Below are 15,669 nucleotides of genomic sequence, written 5' to 3'. Positions count from 1 at the left end.
AAGAAGCTTTGTATTGAAGAAGCTTTGTATTGAAGAAGCTTTGTATTGAAGAAGCTTTGTATTGAAGAAGCTTTGTATTGAAGAAGCTTTGTATTCAAGAAAAGGCAAAGGGATTGGAAGGCAATATGGTTTGCTCTTTCCTCATGCAGATTTGAATATTTGTATTGCAAAGGCTATTCTTTGAAGGGAAATGGTTAAACATGCGTCTAGTACCTTGAATGTTGCTCTTGCAAGTAATTTTAACTGGCTTTAGATGATGCATTTAAGAAGAAAAGTGGAAGGTATATATGAGTGTTGATAAGATGCGGGAACTGCCCAGAGTGCGCGGATTGCGCGGATTATGCACCCAACTTCACGTTCACTACCTAAATTTATCATCTCTCAAGATTCGATAAGGGTAGAACTTCTTCTTATAAGCATATAACTCTGGTTGCAGTTGTATAACGCCATAGACGCCATGTATAGACATTGAAATCAAAACGGCACCAACATAAGCTCAAAATTCCAATCTCTATCTGGAAACGGATTTATTGCGCAGAGTAGTTGTAATCGAATCAGCGCTCACACCATAAACAATCGAAACCAATTGACAGCCCATCAGAAACTACTTAACAATTTCGGAAGCAACCACTGATCATTAAAAGCCCACAGCACAGTAGTGAACTGTCCCGCCCACGCCCTCCCAGTATAGAACGTCGACCGACAACCCTGCAGAGCGTACAGCTTCTGATAAAACCCGTCTCGGACCACTTCAGGTGGGACATGTCGAGCTGTCGTCGTATGCTCCGTGAACGCAGCAAAATTCAGCGCTGAGCCTTGAGGGATATCGCCTGCTGCAACCAGAGTCTCGAATGTATTGCTAGCGAGCGACAGAGCTAAAGGAATGGTGTAGTTCTCCGTGCCCGTGAGCAAGATGCGGAAATTCTTGTCACCCAGATATTGATATCGGACCACGAAGGGAGTTGCCGGAAACTGGAGATAGTTGGCTGGGACGGCTGTGGCGGGTATATTGACCAGCGAGCCGTTGATGGGCAGGGAAGGACTAGTCACGATGCCGCAATACTGATGATCGAGGCTCCACGCTGAGAAGATGTCCTCTTCAGCTTTCGAAAGATTCAAGGTTGCGGTATTGTCCGGACTGAGCGCAAATGAGACGAGGAGCTTCTTAGCTATGATCAAAGTAAGTTCTCCCTTGTCATTTTGAACCAGAAGCTGGACTCCATGCTCAGTTCTATTCGATTCAACGACAGTGGTGGAGTAAAGAACGTCATCCCCCAATAGAGTCCCAATCCTGTCGTATAAATCTTGGTTTCTGTGCGTGGATGGAACCCAGGAATTCTTCAGCCCGAGGAGGACTCGAGTCATGGGTGCGCTGATCTCCTGCATCACGAACAGGAATATTTCATCGCCCATGTTTCCAAGCCCGAAGCCAGTAACCTGATACAAAAGAGGAAGGCAGGCTTGCAAGTCATATTTGATGACAATATTAGAGAATTTGGTGAGCAGCTCGTCAGGAACATCAGTTGGGAAATTGGCGAATGATGGAAGAATCATGTCTTCGTATTTGGCCGTGATGTTGAGATACCGCGTAAGTGCTGCAGTCACATCTGCAGACGCTGGACTTTGGTAACCCGGGAGGGACTTGCCCGTTGTGAAGTCAATGTTGGAGGTGTTTAATTTTAGATTTGTCGGATTGATGAGTGAGATGTTGAATCGAGCGAAGAACTGCTTTGCGCTGCCATATTCGGCGTAAGAATTGACTCCGTAATCATATGGGTTCCCCGAGACTGGATCGATATAAGTCTCAACATGGCCGCCCTTTGATGTCCGTCAATGCTTGATTCAAATTGTGGGAATTTGGAGATTCAGTTAAAAGAAGTAAGGAGATGCATACTAGGTTATACTGCTTCTCGATGATAATGATACTTTTGTTGAAGTCCTCTCGGAGTCTGACTCCAGCATGTGCGCCTGATGCTCCGCCACCGAGAATAGCTACATCTTTGTAGATGGTGCGAAGAGGGCTAGCAAGTGCGAGCGAGACGAACACAAAAATGAAGACGAGCTGTGCATGTAGTGATTGCGGAGACATCATGATAGACGATTTGTAGTTGTCTTCAAAAACTGGAGTTTTGGCTGTATATATAACCTTCTCAACAGAGTCACGAAGAGAAATGTAGGTTGCCGATGGGGACTTATATCCTCATGTCGACTAGAAAATAATTTGTCTGGCTTACCCGTTTTCTTCGCATAGCCGTGTATCAATCCCAATCACTGTCCTAAATAAAAACATCAAAATCTTAGTCAGTGTGACTGCAGTGCGGGGTCGTGAATTCCCCCGCATTCGCTACCAATATACTAACTACCGTTGCAGGGCTTCCTGAGGCTAAAGGAAAATAAAAGTTGCCGGTAAGATTCATTCGCCAATTGTGTAAGTGCTGTGCCTTTTGGTGTAACCATCGAGATATACTTTCGATTGAAGATAATGGAATGAGCTGGATTTCTCAAGTAATGTCTCCATGTCGGGAGATTGTTCGACAGCCAATGATCAATTCTCAATACGGCCTCAATTCATTTATCTCTTGCGCGGTGTCCCAGCATCTATGTGGTGGTATATCGCTTGGATATCGCGTGCTCGTTTGCAAGAGTTTCGTTTGCGTTTGTACTGATGTTGCAGTATTGACGAACACTTCTCCTTAAAATAGGCTGCGCGGAGAAGAAAGCATGAAAGAGTGCCCGAAGACGAGTGTTAGATTCTTGACTTAAAGAAGGGAACTTTCTTATTGTAGGAAACTAGAAGGGGCTGGAAAGTTCGAAGTCAAATGTTATTGACAAACAAACATGCCGGTGCCGCGCAGGGCAACAAGAAAGAGAAATGAGGGACTGTAGGAAGCTTCGCTCTGAGAAGGTATGAATTTGAATTAATCATATGTTTCTACACATTGGTGGATAAAATGAGGACGCGAAAGGAGAGCAATGGCAAAACTCGCAAAGCATTTCGAGGGACCTCACGAACTCGAGATCAGTCTTTGGCCATGAGCACCATGATCCAAACCTTGACTGACTGAAGCACTATACATTTACAATCAGACTAAAGCTTTAGTCGGTTTGAAAGGTTAACAGAGGTCATGTAAGCCTGTAACAAGAGGCAAGAGAGTTTTGGAGCTGGCTTTGACTAGTCACGTGAGAATCATAGAATTGCTAACTTGGAGCCTTCGAGCTTGGAGTACAAGATCCCGTTCAAATCACAAACAAAAGCAGTAATACCTACGATCTAGTTGTCTTATCCACGTTGCTCGATCCATGTATCAGATCCAAGAGGCTTGAATCTCTCTTTTGGGATCCACTCGCCATCGTCGTCCGGAGTAAACTGTGCATTCAGCCAGTGGCCGATGAGAACACCATTTCGCCATACTGGACTTTCCCAACAGCCATGAGGGATACCGGTGAGAGGGTTTCGGTAGGTTTCGTGCGGCTTTGGGATGAAAATCGTGCCGGTTATTGGCTCGGTCGGTGTATTGGGATTTCCCTGCCGCCGTTGAATCTGCCTGTGGATGTGGTTAGTTGACTTCATCGCATTACAATGTTAACACTGGACGTACTTCTCTTCAAAGAGTATGTAGCCTTGCCTCAGTAGCTCATTCTCCTCCATATCTTCCTTATGGAAGCCAACGAGCATGGCCAGCTTCCGATATGCTAGCCTCTTCACTTCGTTGTCGACGTACGACCGACCTGGGTGCGACAGCGAGTTGATGTTCTCAAATTTCCAAAATGGCAAAGTGTCCATCTCCTCTCCTGTCAGGTTGTAGAACTTCATGGCTGCAGGCGATTAGTGAGTCTTTCAAATAGGGGAAGATCGATGCGATCCTTACCATCACTTCCATGTATCTCCTCCGAGCCAACCTTCTGCTTGTAACTCGGGTCCTTCTCCCACTTCGATTCAGATACCCATCGGACCCAGTCTCTCTTCCACTGTCTCTTCTTCACAGCTTCGAGCTTGCGTTGTGCCGCTTTGGAGGGAGTTCAAGAGACTTGAGCATTTGGAGTGGGAGACTCGTCTTTTGTCTCCGCTTTGACCTTCTTCGCAGATGGTTCATTGTCCGTCGAATCATCGTCATCATCTTCTGGCACGGTCCGCTTTTGAGGTCTCTTGCGCAAGTTGCGAGGAGTTGAGGGGCTGGGGAGATCGTTCATTATTGCGTTTTCGTTTGCAAGTACTGTCGTTTATGTTATGACTTGTGTAGAGTGTTTCTGAGTTAAATAGACCGAGCGGACAAAAAAGCGATCAAAGCCAGAGGCAAATACAAGTGCAAAATGATTCACGAAAAGAGGGGAAGTCTTTGAGAGCAGAAGACTATGGAAGATAAAGTGCAATGCCGTTGACAACAAACACAATCTGGATACCTGATGCCAGTACCCGCATTTTGGGGGAAGTTAATAGCGGAGATTAAACTGTGGCTCAGCCTCATCAGATCGACTGGACAGTGATTATGAGTAAGCGCAAAGCTCACATTGCTATTCGCCCAAATTTCTGCAGTGTCCCTTCTCTTTTCGAGGTCTATGGACAACAGTCACCGCCATCCTGTCGACGTCTTCGGTATCGCAAATCAGATCTTCTGAATGCTTTTAGAGGCTAGTGACTTGGAGTTCTGCATCTGGTTGGCCAGCAAAGCGAAGAAAAGGAAGAGGAGATATGAAAGGTTTGAAGCAGATGCATGATATACAAGAATTTACAAAACACACACCCCAGGCCGGTTTTAAGTATGTGCATAACGAAAATAGACCGAGGACTGGAGCTTGTTGATTTCTCTGTCAAGTTTCGCCCTCATCTCCACAATTACCATCTCTCAAATCTGTACCCAGATCTACCATTACCAATATTGGTCGCACATAGGTGGAAACTGCCTATCCGTAACGGGGTTGGGAAATAGTCCGTTATCCAAGAGGTCAAAAAGACTCCACTCCTGCGCAGTCTCGGTCTTGAAATTCCAGAAGATCCAACCTTGGCTCTGGGACTCGAATGCATCCATCTGCCCCTCAATGTACTGACGAGTGTCGTCCTTGTATTCCTGGTCCCAGCTGCTGATAGTAGACATGCCGGCGCAAGATCCATGGTAAATTCCGTCCAGACTTCCGTCATAACGAGCACCGCCATAATAACCTGGAACATAACGTCAGCATTTATTACGCTGAGACTGCTTTGGAAGATTACAATTCAGATATTGTGCACAGTCAGTCATAGCGGCCTGAGCGTTTTAGCTTCTTTCCAGTGAATCTTGGACAAAGTTTCAACATACCGACCACTCTCCAACAAAAGTCCACTTATCTGCGCCCCAGTATTGATCTGCTGAGTTGCATACCAACTGGCGATGCTGCCACGGAAGCAAGCCAACAGAATAGTCGTCGAAGATTTGGTAGTAGTGATGATCTATGAACTTAGCTAATAATCTTTTGGCAAATAATGATTTTCAAACATACCCAAGGCAACATATTGCACATTCAGATCCTGAGGTGTCATGAATCCGTTGTAAGATTCTGGAGCAAAGAATGTATCATGAAGCACGACGACGGTATCGCTGACCTGTCGGACACGTCCATACCCTTCACGGTAAAACTGGCGCAAGTCTGCTCGGTTGAGGACCCAACCCTTGGGCTCATTGAGAAGTTCGATGGCGACAACAGCGTCGTGGTAGCTGGGATCTGCATACTTTTGCGCAATTGTGTTGAGCACATTAAGAGTCCTTTGAGAGGTCGGTCCGTATGCTCCTCCATCAACTAGCCATCCCGGATTTGCCATCGCCTGACCCGAATGCTCCCAGCCATTCTGCGATCCTGGCGCCCCGTGGAGATCGATCATGACTTTGAGACCCGTTTGTCGTGCCCACCCGATAGCATTGTCCAAATAGGGTGCAGAGCCGGACACATATGGAGTGTTGGCATTGTCATACGCCCAGAACCCGATTGGAATACGGACAAGATTGAAACCTGCATCAGCAATCTTCTGGAAGTCACTCAAGCCAACCCATGTATCCCAGTGATTCTGCAGGATGCCTGGAGCTTGACCTGGAAGTTGCTGGCCCAGTGTCCACTCGTCTTGGATGCCGAGGGATTGGTCGAGTGATTGGAAGATGGAAGGAGTGATGAATCTTAGAATTGCTGTCAGTTTATACGCCACGAGGACGAATAGCGAGTGGGTACGGCTCGAGAACTAGCCTAGAGACAGAAGTGTTAGCAACGACAATTGCCAAATGCACTGAGCTGCACGTACCATCCACCAATGTTGACACCTCGAAGCTTCTCTGAGCCCCAATTGAACCCAATTCCCGGAGGAAATTGTCGCTTTTCGCTCTTACTAAGATGGAATTAGAATAGTTTTTGGCAGGTGGGCTTTGACTTGATTATACAGTGGGTTAGCAGACACAGCTTGCGCTGCAAGGAGCAACGCGACAGAGGTGGAGAAAATCATGGGGAATGTTGCTGAGCAGGAAGGTGCAATTGAATAACCCCAATTGGTAGGATCAGTAGTACCCAGAAATGACCGTCCCAAAATGAGTGTGCGGGCCAAACCCAAGAGATACAAAAGTGCTGGCAGGAGAACAACGAGGAAACATGTGGACGGGGGCCAGTCTATACTTGAAAGTATAAACTGCCACTACTTTAGTGGCTTCAAATTATCGCTCCTCTTGACTAAGTGCGAGTGATGTGATCAAAAGAAGAAAGCGCAATAGATCATATACCCAATGAATGTGAGGGAAGAAAGCCGACAATCTCGCAAAGGCAAAAGCAACAGTAGACTCATACTAATTAGCGCAGGAGTCTCGCAATGTTTTGGTATTGAAAGACAATGAGGCTTGAAATTAAGATTTGATCCCTGCATCTAGGCCTAAATTGGGGCTGTGGCGCTGAGCTTCAACATTCAGCGCGTTCAGCGAGCCACTTAGAGAAGGGTTTGAGACCATGCACCCCGCATCACCACCGCCACCAAAAGAAAACAAATAGATGAACTATGAAAGGTCAGGCCAGAAATATACTTACTTTTTCACCAACTGTTTGCACTTGAATAACTTTTATACTTTAGTGCAAGATAGAAATGAAATACTTGTCTGTCAGACTCGCTAAGCTCAGGGGTTTGCCAGCCCTCACGCTGTTCCTTCCTCACCAAACCGATCCGATGCACCATGTCTTCGGCTGAACGCTGATAGCCTTCCAAATCTTCGAATTGATATTTACCACGAATTTTTCAATTCCGACATTGCCATAAGCAACCTCATCAACTGAACTCCGTGCTACACAATTGACGTCAAAATAGCCTGTATAGATCTGCGCGCGCGTAATCAGCTATGCACCAATAAAACCAATCGAGTTGGCTGAACCTGCAAGATTTTTCTCTTCTCAGGTACGAGGCTTAGTTGAATATAAGACTCCTTGCGGAATTTCTGGAAATCCGCCGCGGATTTTGAGGAACTGTTCATCTCTTGACGGTACAATGCGCCTTTTGAGTGCGGTTCTTGGCGCTACGCATCTCGTAAAATCCAGGGTCATCATTCGTCGGAGAGCTTTGCCTCAAAGTGAGGCGTTGATTCACCAGTGGGTGTCAGAATTCGTGAACCACGCTAAAATTAGCGAATAACACGAAAATCGCGCCCCGCCATTCCTACCACTACAACAGCAATTATGGCACTTATGGCACCCAGAACGCGCGCAAATGACCGTCTTACCCCTCCCCCAGACCCAGCGTATAATTACCCAGCTTCAACTCGCAAGCGTACACGATTCTACGACGCGTACGATAAGCAACACCACTTAAAGTCCTTCCGCTAGCTATGTCGCTATGAAGGTGTTGATTATACTACTAGGCTGCGTTGGAAGCGTTAGAGAGAGACAATAGGCTATCTAGTAATGAGAACAACATGTAGAATATCTAAAAAGCCACTCGGGAGGAAGTCTAAAGTTATATTAGCTATGTGCCAAATGCTGGTCGATCCTACACAAAACCCCGTCCGCGACTAAGACCTTAACGCGCAAATTCAGTACTATAAACTCCTAATAAAGAGGCGCTAGTTGCAAAGGAAATTAAAGGAGCTTATAAAGGCACAATGGTTTAAAATAGCATTTGTAAACAAGTAAGTTTTAGAAAAAAACTTAGAGGAACGTGTTGCTTTTAGAAAAGAGTATGTAGGCAAAACAATTGAGGATTACTAGAGCTTAATTACGTATACGGACGAGGCACACTACGATCCTAGCGCCTAGCCTGTTGGTTATATATTAAGATACGAAGGAGGCGGCTAACGTTATGCGGACGAGAATATTATGGAACGGAAAGAAATAAAAGGTATAGCATTCTATATTGCTGCTTGGATCAATTAGTGGGGGAAATCAGAAAAGCTAGAGTTCTATAATAACGAAGAAGATACTATAGAATACCCTCCTATGCCTCCAAAACCTCGTCGTCGCCCAACAATAGAGTCTTAAGAGGAATATAAAGCTAGAGTGGAAGAATAGGAGGCTACTGTGACAGCACTGTGACGATGGTGTGAGGTGGCGACGCAACGTCGGGCTATTCATTTAGAATCTAAAGCTAAGGAGAGAAGAAAGGAGAGGAGGAGAGATCTATATACATATATATGTCAGAAGTAAGGGGATGTCATGTGAGGAGCTAAGCCCTAGTAGGCTTAAAGCTCGGGAACGCCACCATTCCCGGCCTGGCCTCTGTCGCAGGCGATTGGCTCAGGCGATTGGTAACCGCTGGCGCTGTGACAGCTACTAAACCTCACAAAGTAGAGAAAAAGGTTGTAGGCAACCATATAACCCAAAAGTACTATATAGAGCGTCTCTTGCCTATATACATCAAAGCTATCCAAGAATAGCGTTTACAACATACAAATCAAGTGTATCTTTAAGAAGATAGGGACCCCTCTCATTGTCACAGCGCCGGCTGTTACGGATCACCTGAGCCCATCGCCTGAGCCAATCGCCTGTCCTAATCGCCTGTGACAGAGGCCAGGCCGGGAATGGTGGCGTTCCCGAGCTTTAAGCCTAATGGGGCTTAGCTCCTCACCTGACATCCCCTTACTTCTGACATATATATGTATATAGATCTCTCCTCCTCTCCTTTCTTCTCTCCTTAGCTTTAGATTCTAAATGAATAGCCCGACGTTGCGTCGCCACCTCACACCATCGTCACAGTGCTGTCACACTCATAGTATGCGTAAAGAAGGCCTTATGTATTAGCTAAAAGTAGTCAATTGGGTAGTTAATATCAAGCACTCTGTGTAGTCACCAGATCTAAATCCAATTGAGGGTATTTAGAATATCATTAAGCAACGTGTGCGCTAGAGAGTCTTTTATTCTAACGAGGAGGTAAAACAAGCTCTTTAAGAGGAATGGGATAAAATCACGTTAGAAGAGATACGCTCACGTATCGCTGATATGCCTGGGAGATGCAGACGCCTTATTAAAAATGGGGGGAAAGCTATTAAAACTGCAAAATGGTGATTTATTTTGTAATAATATTAGCAATTGACTGTTGACCCCCTTTGAAATTCTGGCGTTCTCGCCTAATTTTAGCGTGGTTCACGAATTCTGACACCCACTGGTGATTTAAGGTTAGTGCTTACATGATCCAATTCGCCGCACTCTCATTCCATGTCGGTTTCGTTCGTGAAATCTAGGATGGTCACTGGATGTACGTCAGCTGTGGGTTATATATCTCAACCCTTTTTCGTAGTTGCTGTGTCTGCTTTCGGGATCAGCATATTGCCCACTCCCGGACTTACTCTTTCAGATTCTTGTATCGCACAGCATCTGTACGTGCTTCATTTACCGCATCAACAAAGTAGCAAATCGGGACGGTTCCATGAAGACTTAGGTTGAAGACAGACCCAGGTATGCAGAACAGCAGGGCGAGCCATTTCAAAAGCAGAGCGGGATGCCGGACTTGCAAGTAAGACGTCACTCGCGCCAACGCGTACGAGATTTGCTAAAATCGCTCCGCACAGAAGGAGAAGAATTAAATGCGACGAGATCAAGCCATGCTGCATCCGTTGCCTGTCGGGAAACAGAATATGCGAGGGTTACGGGATTGTCATAGATGCACCAAAACGTCCTACGTCTAAGATCATCAAAATCCAAAAGGCCAAGGGACACGCAAATTCATGGTCAGAAATCCAGCCGAAGGTCATGACAACTTTGGATGTCATTCCGTTCCTCAATCATTCGGAATCTGCGGCATTCGATCTTTTCAGGTCTCAAACGATCCGTGAAATGTCTGGATTACGTTCATCTAACTTTTGGAAAAAGATTGCCTTGCCTGCATGCTACTCAGTTCCCGCGATTCTTCATGCTTCTATGGCGCTGGCGAGTGCGGGTCGATGGTCCCAAGCGTCTCGCAAAGGCTATCACCCGCTCGGTAGTGATCTCATGAAACTCGATACTGTTCATTACTACAACAAAGCCATTCAACACCTCAAAATACATGTCGCGAAGCATGGAGATCTTTCGTCTCTGAAGATCTCTCTTATTGCTTGCATACTCTTTATCGCTCTTGAGCTGTCGACTGGACGCTTTGGGCAGGCTTTAATGCACTTGAACCAGGGCCGAAAATTACTGCATACAACTTCATCATCTAAGCTATCAGCAAAATGTGATTCGAAGGTCAGCACGAAAACGGCACGCTTGCTATCAAGCTTCCACTCGACAGAGGACGAGATAGTCTCCGTCTTTGCTGACTTGGATCTCCAAGCCACGTACTTTGGCTCAGAAAGACCACAGCTCACGCTTGGTTCTCACAGTTCGGCAGAAATCCACGGCCCTAAATCACAATTCTCGCTTGCCCTTCCGAAGCATTTCTCTTTCATGCAAGAAGCAAATCAGTACCTAGTCATAATTACGAACAAGTGCTTGCAGTTCGTAGGTCAGGAGCTTGACCACGATCAACATACACGACAGAACGAATCATCGAACTTCCATCGTCAGTATCTATACAAGACGCTCAAAGACTGGCGAAAACGCTATAAGGAAATCTGCTCCAAAGCAGTTGTGTCTGACAGCTCTGACACATGGAAACAATATTCAAGTCTGATGTGTCTGCATCACACTTGGCTCAGCATCGTGTTACCGACATCATATGCAGAGACCGAAGAGACCGATTTCGACTCGTACTTTCGAGAGTTCGCTACAATTGTAGATCTTGCCAATAGCATACTTTCAGAAGACGCATCGAAGCGACTTTCATTGGAGTTTGGATTGGTCGCTCCACTTTCCTGGACTGTGAAAAATTGCCGCCACCCACAGATCCGGCGAAAAGCCCTTCATCTTCTTACACAGGCTGGCCGAGAAGGACTATGGGAGCCGAGATTAATGACCCAGCTTGGCCGTGAGTTGATCTTGTTGGAGGAAGGAATCGAAAAGCTAGAATATCTGGACTTGCATGCTGAAAGATCTTATGGCGACGAAGATTTGGTTCCACTGGAGCGTCGTATTAGCACTGTATCAGTGTCTCTTGAGATTGGAGAGCATCCTGAACTATGCATCACGTTTCAGCGAAAGGCATGGAGCTACGGACAATGCATTGGTATGGAGACAATTATACGCCGGCAACCATACGAGTCACTTCTCCCCGAAGAGTAGATCTTAGGAGCATGCTCTGGTAGGATCATGGAATAGCGGTGTGCGGAGTAGCGTAACTAACAGTGAAAACATCGGCCTGCGATCCTACAAATATTCCAAATCCGCTCAGCGAAAATGACCGGGCTGTGCAGGATACCGTCTTCGGAGCGGCTCTGAAACTTGACACGGTGTCCAATGTAGTCGAAAGCAGTTCAATCCGCTGGTCTCTGCCTCCTTCATCACGTACACCGACTTCTTCTTTATTCTATTCTTACATCTGTAATACCTGCAAAGTTCGTATGATCTACCCTCGACTGGCTCTGGTTGTTTATCCAGTCTTCTATTGCCATTTTGCACATTCCAATATAGTTTTTCGACCAGCGCGAGTCAGAAATGGTTTCCTGTCGCTTTCCGCCATCCGCCAAGATTTCTTCGAATTTTGCGTGCTCCAAAAGACGAGCGTCTTGTATTAGTCTTGCTGGAGCGATTCTCGGGGTCAGTTTCTTCCGCCTTGTTTTCGTTGTCTTTCGTCTCGTTTAGTACCCATCCCGATTCCCTTCTGGCTGCTGTTCCTAGACACCAGCAGGGCTCAATTGTATTCTCTTAAGGAATGTAGATCGCAGATCTGCGTCGCTGCCAGTGGAACAGTCTCAAGGCACTTTCGGCTTTGGAGATATCGGTCGACAAGCATTCACTATTGAGGCACTGCTGAGTCGGACATCGAAGCAGGGTCGCGAAGAATCGAACGGATCTGCAAGTGAGTCTCGATACTTGATATATATTTGCGCTTTCCAATGCGTAACGTTCCTAGCTCTTGTTCTTCTAGTTCTGCTCTTGCTTGTATGCCCCGTTGTCTCGATGCTTGCTGTGCGCTGCGTCTCCCCGGTCGCTGCTAGTTATCTTCATTTGCTCCCACAGGTAGAGGATTGGATGCGTGCTTCAGATGCTTATAATCGGAGTGAATGCGCAGTATCTTTCTTGGGGCAATTACTCATGCCAAGTTTGGAGTCTCTCACACGGTAGGGAGGTGAGTGCCTTCTTTTTAGGGCACGTTCACTCACTATAGCACCTTCCTCACTGAACATTCGTCGCAATAAAGACGAAGTTGGCCCTCTTTCCTCAAAATAATCACTCTTTCATCCTTCCTCAAACTGTTTTTCTTGTTACTATGATCAAGATCCAGCTCATGCCATTCTAAATTTCCGATCTTATACATGTGTGATTCTCAACCATTCTATGCTTCTGCCATCAACCATCGCACCTTCTTCAAACGCTTTCGTCACAGGTGAAATTTTCACTCTAGTCACAACACCTCAGCATTCGATGACTTGCCACGCTCTTCTTTCTCCTTCTTGCCACATGTTCGCATTCCCATTTATCTGGCAATCGGTCCTATTTCAATCCGAGATCGGCACTCCTCGTCATTGAATCCACGATTGATGCGGCTCTCTTACTCTTTAAACTGGTGGTCTCCATTGACAAAAATGATGAGCACGTCGAAGACAGTCATATGAGGAGGCCGTTCTTATTCTGCTGCACTTTGCCTTTTGAGGGAATAAGAAGCGAAAGAAGATCCGCTCTTTCAGCAGCTGATGAGTGGAAATGCGACTCACCATTGGCTCGTAGAGGCCAGATTGTTTGCTACAGTAGACAATATTTCTGGCAGATTCTATGCGTGACGTTTCTTGTTTTTCAGAAACTCTATATGGTCTGGTCGTATGATAAAAGTTCTCTATTTGACATGTGAACAACAACTAACATCAGAACTAGGTAAGTATTCCGAGAAATATTCTAGGAGATTCTATGACTCATTGCACTATGATGTAGTGATATAGAAGTGCAAAGGATAGATGGCCTGATCAACTCGTCTACCCCATAGTATGATTGGATAACAGAAGTTGCTAAGATGGTGGTTTCTCTGTGGTTGTTTTGGCAGAAACTCTATTTGAGCCTCATCTTCAGGCTGCACAACTCTACGTCCGCTTACTCACAACCGTTCCACGCAAATGCTTCAGGATTTTACGTTCCAAAGCATGATTTTTACAACAGTTATTGTAGAAGTTCACTGCTACTTGCTTTTTGGTCAAATCTCCATTCAATTTGTTGAATTCTCATTCTCATTTGTCCTCACGTCAACACCTCGCTTAGCCCCTTTTAAAGTTTCGCCTAATCTTTAAAGGGAGTAAAAGAATTATAGTATTGGTATCACAAGTTGGCTACGAGAAGAACCAGCACTTTCATTGTTGGGTAAACTCTACAAAACTCTTCACTCAAGTGAGTCACCTCGAGTTGACGTGCTGGAGTCTATTTTAGCGTACTTGAGGTCTATAAAGGCCAGGACCTCTTCCCCTCTGGTTCGTTTTTCTTCTTCTTCCTTTCATATCACACATTCACACATTCACACATTCACACAACAAACGAACAAACAACCCCTCACAAAAAAAAACATACCTCAGAAGCCAGCAAAAACAACCTCACTGGTAAGCAGCCCTCCATTCCACATTGACTCTTGTTGAGCATTCCTGACTTGTGACACAGGGACTTTGGGGGGATCTGAATCACTCAGAGGCAGGACGGAAATTGGGTTTGGAAGCCATGTACACTGCCCTCTCAACAAAAACATCAGGTAAGACTTCCGGATGTCTTTGAGCGGCCACAGCTAACAAATTCAGGGACTTTGGGGGGTTCTGCTTTGCAGAGTGGGATGGAAATTGGGTTAGGAAGCCATGTACACCGCCTTCTCTATATCAACATCAGGTATTTCCTCCACATGTCTTTGTGTAATCAGAGTTAATGAAGTAAGGGATTTTGGGGGGTTCTGAATTTTCATTCAGAGGCGGGATGGAAATTGGGTTAGGAAGCCATGTACACAGCCTTCTCAACATCAATATCAGGTACTCTATCTTGTGTGTTGTTGTGGAGATTGAACTAATGTGATTACAGAGACTTTGGGGGGCACTTCATCTCTTGTGGGAAGGAAATTGGGTTTGGAAGCCATGTACACTGCCTTCTCAACTCTTTGAATGGGTAAGGCTTCAGCGAATGGCTTCTTTGCCTGAAGGTTGCTGACCAGAAACAGGACTTTGGGGGGTTCTGCCTAGCAGAGTGGGATGGAAATTGGGTTTGGAAGCCATTTACACTGCCATCTCAACTCTTTCAATGGGTAAGATTCGCCTGACACCCTCCACCCATGAACAATACTGACAGAACATCAGGACTTTGGGGGGTTCTGCATTGCAGAGTGGGATGGAATGTGGTTTGGAAGCCATTTGCAGCTCTTTCAACATGAACATCAGGTAAAACTCCACCCTCATGTCGAAAACTTTCATCTGACTTTCATCAGGAGAGCTGGTCATCAATTGCCGCTCGAAGAGACTTGGCTGGGGTACTCTTATGGGATGGAATTTGGTTGGATACAAACAATTCCTACGTATCACAACAATTGGCGTAGATGAGTAGGAGCTGCAAACGGACTGTCGTATCAGGCAGGACGGGCCCTACGAACACAAGTTCATGTCAAACAGCCGTCAAAGACAGTTCTTGTGAACTTTTCAGCTTTGAATGTGAAAACGTGACTTGAGCAGTAAACAGAGAACAGATTCCTTGAAACTTAGTGAGTTTACCAGACATAAATGAGCAACAAGGATAGCCATCCACTATAAACGCACAACATACCTACTTACCTAGGTGGTCCAGCCCCACTTCAAGCAAAGTCCCACGTGACCCTTTCTCCCACCCGACTTTGCGGGCCCCCAAACTTCCCTCTATACTTATCAGCTCTAAGTTCCAAGCCATTTTCTAAGTCTTTAGTCTTGCTGACACAATTCCTATCATGGGAATGCGGGTAAGACTGTTATCTCATGCAGAGAAGGTCCGCATCAACTCCGCACAAGTATTTCTCGCTGTCTGGGTATGTTTCTGACTGTGGGGGTAAGCTTACTGCATGGTAAATGCTGTCGGCCGACTTATTTCCCTGCACGAAAATTGTTGTCGGTGTCGGCGTCGGAATTGATGAAAGTCCGCGAGGAAAGGGATGATTGTTCATCTTCCAGACGCATAGTTGCG

At 45.8% G+C, this 15,669-nt stretch overlaps 5 protein-coding genes across 5 annotated transcripts; 2 read left to right on the top strand and 3 right to left on the bottom strand.

Annotated features, from left to right (window-relative positions):
* Positions 1 to 597: 597 nt before the first annotated feature.
* On the bottom strand, positions 598 to 2,089 carry LY89DRAFT_773677 (amine oxidase; the record flags this gene model as incomplete). Its single annotated transcript, XM_018221946.1, has 2 exons — positions 598 to 1,818; positions 1,895 to 2,089. The coding sequence occupies 2 exons, from the start codon at positions 2,087 to 2,089 to the stop codon at positions 598 to 600; spliced, it is 1,416 nt and encodes a 471-aa protein (XP_018073709.1).
* Positions 2,090 to 3,218: 1,129 nt separating this feature from the next.
* Positions 3,219 to 4,344, bottom strand: LY89DRAFT_773675 (uncharacterized protein). The gene is made up of 4 exons (XM_018221945.1): positions 4,075 to 4,344; positions 3,870 to 3,978; positions 3,600 to 3,816; positions 3,219 to 3,545 (listed from the first exon to the last, which is right to left on the bottom strand). The coding sequence occupies exons 1-4, from the start codon at positions 4,189 to 4,191 to the stop codon at positions 3,281 to 3,283; spliced, it is 708 nt and encodes a 235-aa protein (XP_018073708.1). The 5' UTR covers positions 4,192 to 4,344; the 3' UTR covers positions 3,219 to 3,280.
* Positions 4,345 to 4,868: 524 nt separating this feature from the next.
* On the bottom strand, positions 4,869 to 6,463 carry LY89DRAFT_731753 (putative Exo-beta-1,3-glucanase; the record flags this gene model as incomplete). Its single annotated transcript, XM_018219608.1, has 7 exons — positions 4,869 to 5,158; positions 5,210 to 5,243; positions 5,295 to 5,425; positions 5,476 to 6,143; positions 6,196 to 6,210; positions 6,266 to 6,349; positions 6,402 to 6,463. The coding sequence occupies 7 exons, from the start codon at positions 6,461 to 6,463 to the stop codon at positions 4,869 to 4,871; spliced, it is 1,284 nt and encodes a 427-aa protein (XP_018073707.1).
* Positions 6,464 to 9,676: 3,213 nt separating this feature from the next.
* On the top strand, positions 9,677 to 11,801 carry LY89DRAFT_612974 (uncharacterized protein). The gene is made up of 2 exons (XM_018210647.1): positions 9,677 to 9,940; positions 9,996 to 11,801. The coding sequence occupies exons 1-2, from the start codon at positions 9,885 to 9,887 to the stop codon at positions 11,623 to 11,625; spliced, it is 1,686 nt and encodes a 561-aa protein (XP_018073706.1). The 5' UTR covers positions 9,677 to 9,884; the 3' UTR covers positions 11,626 to 11,801.
* Positions 11,802 to 14,199: 2,398 nt separating this feature from the next.
* LY89DRAFT_731751 (uncharacterized protein) lies at positions 14,200 to 15,055 on the top strand (the record flags this gene model as incomplete). The annotated part of the gene is made up of 7 exons (XM_018219607.1): positions 14,200 to 14,230; positions 14,277 to 14,332; positions 14,439 to 14,498; positions 14,548 to 14,631; positions 14,684 to 14,767; positions 14,820 to 14,900; positions 14,948 to 15,055. 7 exons carry the CDS (start codon positions 14,200 to 14,202, stop codon positions 15,053 to 15,055), a joined length of 504 nt encoding a protein of 167 aa, XP_018073705.1.
* Between the last annotated feature and the right edge of the window lie 614 nt (positions 15,056 to 15,669).

This window comes from Mollisia scopiformis, assembly GCF_001500285.1.
Source record: "Mollisia scopiformis unplaced genomic scaffold LY89scaffold_8, whole genome shotgun sequence".
In the NCBI taxonomy this organism is placed as follows: Eukaryota; Fungi; Ascomycota; class Leotiomycetes; order Helotiales; family Mollisiaceae; genus Mollisia; species Mollisia scopiformis.
This window is presented reverse-complemented; position numbering and strand designations above follow the sequence as displayed.